The 5,000-nt window shown below is 45.0% G+C and overlaps 1 protein-coding gene across 1 annotated transcript in view; it reads left to right on the top strand.

Annotated features, from left to right (window-relative positions):
• The window catches only part of ppfia4 (PTPRF interacting protein alpha 4), a gene marked incomplete at both ends in the record, with an annotated part of 122,353 nt that overhangs the window by 96,568 nt on the left and 20,785 nt on the right, over nucleotides 1–5,000 (top strand). Inside the window, 2 exons of the mRNA XM_080785686.1 lie at nucleotides 1–75; nucleotides 4,052–4,251. The exon at nucleotides 1–75 is cut by the window's left edge and continues 55 nt beyond it. Of these exons, the coding sequence (XP_080641812.1) occupies nucleotides 1–75; nucleotides 4,052–4,251 (275 nt within the window). The remainder of the gene's footprint in view (nucleotides 76–4,051; nucleotides 4,252–5,000) is intronic.

Here is a 5,000-nt window from a genome sequence, read left to right as displayed (position 1 = left end):
GGTCACTACAGCACCACGGTCATCAGGAGGGCACAGAAGGGCCGGCTGGCGGCTCTGCGCGACGAACCCAACAAGGTGCCCCCCGGCGGCGGCCGCGCCTCCTCGTCCACACACACACACACACACACACATACACACACACACGCACGCACAGGGGTCAGGGGGTCATCATCGCCATGCTGGCTTGTTGTGGTGGACCTTTTTGGTCAGAATTCCATTCTTGCAACGGACGTTACAAAATGAGAAGGAGAATAATATGTTACGAGAAACACAAAGAATGACCATAACGTGGTATACCCATGTACCTGTCTAAATACATGTCCACACCCACAACACCATGAGGGAGTTCAACAAAACCATGTGCAACCCAGATTCGGCACAAACAAGGGACTAAATTGTGACAAAATGTGGAACACCCTACCAACAGTCATTAAGACATGTGAATCCCTCGACTCCTTCAAAACCGCTCTCAAATGGGCACCTATACGGACGGCCCCCTCCCTGTATATGTGTTTCCTGTTTTTTTGGTTATGTAGAAGTGTATATATTGTATGTCTCTATATATACATGTTCGGGTGAATTGAAAAGGGTGGACCCTATTGTAAACAAGAGTAATGCTTTATGGTGTCGTCCACAATGAACAGTTTTTGTATTGAGTTGTGCTTGAAATGTACTGTGTAATTCTGTTAATAAATACTTCAATCAATTCAATCAATCAGGACAGACTGAGATGGTTTGGACATGTACACAGAGGAGGGATAGTGAGATGGTTTGGTATGGACATGTAGGCTACAGAGGAGACATAGTGAGATGGTTTGGTTTGGACATGTAGGCTACAGAGGAGACATAGTGAGATGGTTTGGACATGTACAGAGGAGACATAGTGAGATGGTTTGGACATGTACAGAGGTGGGATAGTGAGATGGTTTGGACATGTACAGAGGAGGGATAGTGAGATGGTTTGGACATGTACAGAGGAGACATAGTGAGATGGTTTGGACATGTACAGAAGTGGGATAGTGAGATGGTTTGGACATGTACAGAGGAGACATAGTGAGATGGTTTGGACACGTACAGAGGAGGGATAGTGAGATGGTTAGGACATGGACAGAGGAGGGATAGTGAGATGGTATGGACATGTACAGAGGAGACATAGTGAGATGGTTTGGACATGTACAGAGGAGGGATAGTGAGATGGTTTGGACACGTACAGAGGAGACATAGTGAGATGGTTTGGACATGTACAGAGGTGGGATAGTGAGATGGTTTGGACATGTACAGAGGAGACATAGTGAGATGGTTTGGACATGTACAGAGGTGGGATAGTGAGATGGTTTGGTATGGACATGTACAGAGGAGGGATAGTGAGATGGTTAGGAGACATAGAGGAAGACCAAAGAGAAGACGTATGGATGTGTAGTGAAAGAGGACATGAAGTTAGTTATGGTGTTAGAGAAGAGGAGACAGACAGATGGACAGGGCGAGATGGAGGCCAGATGATTCAAAAGGAAAAGAAGATTTCATTTGACATTTTTGGGCAAAAATAGTACATTTTTTCATCAATTTGCCCAGATGTCTCTATAGTGTCTCTCTATGCTGTATCTGTATCAATCAACGTATCGCCTATTATTTAATAAGCCATCGTTCTCTGTACTAACCCCTATATGTGCCAATGTCCTCTGTTTTCCGGTCACCTGTGCCTGGCCGGCCTGCCTGCCATGCAACGTGCTGTCTCATGTAAGTCTCTCAGCTCTGTCTGTTCATTCTTATCTATGTCCATCCATAATGATACGGGTGTCCAAAAAAAAAAAAGCGCTGACTTTAAAGATGGAGTGCCGTGATTTTTTTCCCACCCTAAAACATGATCGTCAGTTATTATTGTTATATAAGGAGGTATAATTTTTTTCTAAAAAAGTGTACAGTATTTGTTAAAATGTTGTTTTCATGTGGGCACGCCCACCAGTTCCTTATTGCGAACTCAGTGAGCACTTACTATGAGACCTAGCAGATCATGTCTGTGTGTGTGTGTGTGTCTGTCTGTCTGTCTGTCTGTCTGTTCGTGTGTCTGTCCCGCTATCCAAATATGGAGTGTGTTGCATCAGCAATCACTCAGCTCCATATATGGGCACAAAAGGGGCCAGGTCCACTCAGCTCCATATATGGGCACAAAAGGGGAACCATATAAGGAGTCCCCAAAGCAGCTATACGTCCAAAACCCAAATATGTACGAGCTGCGTTCGCTTCCCGCGTTTGCGCGTCTTACTCGTAGTATGCCTGGGTTGCCTGGTGGGTGGTGATTGGGTGATAGTGTGATGTCACTATATTATTGTTTATTTCATTGGCCCGTTTCACTGTCAAGGGTTCAGCCTCCAGGAAGAAACCCTAAATACAAAGTTAATACACCGTTGCACGACTCCAGGGTGTCTAATGAAGTACTGTCACCTCATAGACAAATGAAAAAACTACAAAAATTGTGGCACTCCATCTTTAAGGATTCATTTTTTTAATTTTTTTAACAGCTCGAAAGCTTTAACAATCCGTCAAAAAACAAAACAAAAGAGTCATAAGGCATGAGTCACTTTGGTCTAGTGCTTAAAGGTATATTCACTGATTTCACTTAATTCAAATATGACTTATTTTTTTGTTTTGTTGTGATAATCCTCTCTACTATAGAGTGTGCTGACCATATAAGGAGTTCCTCCCTGTCCCCAGTTAACCCCTGGGGGTCAAAAAACCTTAGGTTTCGTTTTTGACTCTCTATCCTGATTGGACGAAAGGCTTTGGGTCCCAGCCAAAAACGAAACCTATGGTTTTTTGAGTGAAATCACTGAATATACCTTTAAAGGACAACTTTATGTTTTTTCAAAAAAGGTTCATGTTTTAGGTTGATATTAGAGAAAGTAAAATATGAGTGTTAAAAAAAAAATCAGTTGCTGCTTTCTTTAGTTTTAGCGATTTTAGCTATTTTTGACAGGGGTGAGTTCAGTCACACGGGAGAGACTCGGAGTAGAGCCGCTGCTCCTTCACCTGGAAAGGAGCCAGCTGAGGTGTTTCAGGCATCTGGTTAGGATGCCTCCCGGGCTTCTCCCTAGGGAGTTCCTCGATGCACGTCCCACTGGGAGGAGACCACGGGGCAGACCAAGGACCAGATGGAGGGATTACTATCGACTTACTGGCCTTGGAATGTCTCGGGATCCCCCAGGAGTATGTCACTAATGTTGCTCTGGAGAGGGAAGTCTGGAGCTCTCTGGTGGAGCTGTTGCCCCCGCGACCCAACTACGGATAAGCGGTTGGATGGATGGATGGATGGACGGGGGCATTCGAACATGGGGCTAAATATGTATTTCTTTACACAATTTTATAGCGATTTATTTTTTATGATTTTCTATAGTCCTACTAGACCCCAGGAAATTACATCTGACCACAAAAGCTCACAATATCTACTGAATGTGAAGGGGGGTACAGTACTATAGGGATGCCATACTGTGTTGTATGGCTCAACATGTCAGTTTGTCACTGAATAAAATCGCTAAAACAACAGAAAGCAGCAAATGAAAAAAAGATACTTTCTCTAATGACAACCTAAAACATGAACCTTGGTTGAAAAAAAACTGAAGTTGTCCTTTAAAATATTGGATTTTCACGTTACAGTGACCAGGATGGGGTTTCCCCATGGGAGGAGTTATAGCAGAGTGGCTCATAGCCTCAGTCTGAAGGCCTAAAAAGTCTCAACATCTCCCCCATAGGGATATCCCTTGGAGACCTGGGTTCGATTCCCGCGGGTGTTATACAATTGCACTGATAAGAATGTGGAGATAAGAGGTTTCTGCCCGACAGCAATGACGTTTGTCTCATTCCAGTGCTTACAGAAAGCATGACATTTTTGCACAAAACAATGTTTTGATCGTATTTCAACGGGGGGGGTTTTACTTGTGCTACGCGCGTGTGTCTGTGTGTGTGTGTGTGTGTGTGTGTGTGTGTGTGTGTGTGTGTGTGTGTGTGTGCGTGTGCGTGTGTGTGTGTGTGTGTGTGTGCGTGCGTGCGTGTCCAGGTGTGTGGGGTGTGTGAGCAGGACTACTCGTCGTCGCTGCGCGGCAGCGTGGGTCACATGATCGGCGGCGACCTGGAGGTGGAGTCTGACCTGGAGGACGACGTCAGCTCCACCCTCCTGTCGCCCAGCGGCCAATCGGACGCTCAGACTCTGGCGCTCATGCTGCAGGAGCAGCTCGACGCCATCAACGAGGAGATCAGGTGATTTGACTCGCACGTGCACGCACACACACACAAACAAACATGTGCACGCACGCTCGCTCGTGCACACACACATACACAGACACACAGACACGCACGCACGCACACGCGCGGTTGGTTGAAAACCTTAATGGACTCTTATAGATCTTTAACTCTTGAGAGTAAAAAAAAATAACCGGTTCAATATTATGTTCTCAAGAGTGAAATTGCATTACTTCATTTACAAGAAGTCTACACAAGTAGAAAATGCAGAATTAATTGTTATTATATATATATTTTTTAAATGTTTTCTTTGTGGCATTCACCTTTATTTTATAAAAAAGACAATGGAAGGGGCTGACAGGAAATGGGGGAGAGAGAGATGGGGGGGGGGGGAGACATGCAGTAAAGGACGTCGGGATCGGGAGTCGAACCCGCGGCCACACTGACAGACTGGATTATACCAGCCACGGTGCCTGGACCACTGAGCCACACGGCCCAGGCCAGAACAATTGTTATTTTGCCTGTTATATCTCTCCTAATGGTACCACATCAATACAACATGGAATTGTAGGACAAAATCGTATCCAAAACGATAACAAAATATTTAATTACGTTGATAAAATGAGCGTGCACGTTGTCCGGGATCTTAACCCATTCTGAACGGTAACCCATTTTGGTGTAAATAGCAGATCTACAAGCTCATAGCGCGCCACCGAGTGGCGCGCTACGAGCTTGTAGGTCTGCTATTTTTGAAAAATCGAAGAACG

Source organism: Protomyctophum bolini (genome assembly GCF_963924005.1).
Source record: "Protomyctophum bolini genome assembly, chromosome: 2".
NCBI lineage: Eukaryota > Metazoa > Chordata > Actinopteri > Myctophiformes > Myctophidae > Protomyctophum > Protomyctophum bolini.
The sequence above is the reverse complement of the archived record's forward strand: the minus strand, read 5'-3'. Positions and strand labels throughout refer to the sequence as shown.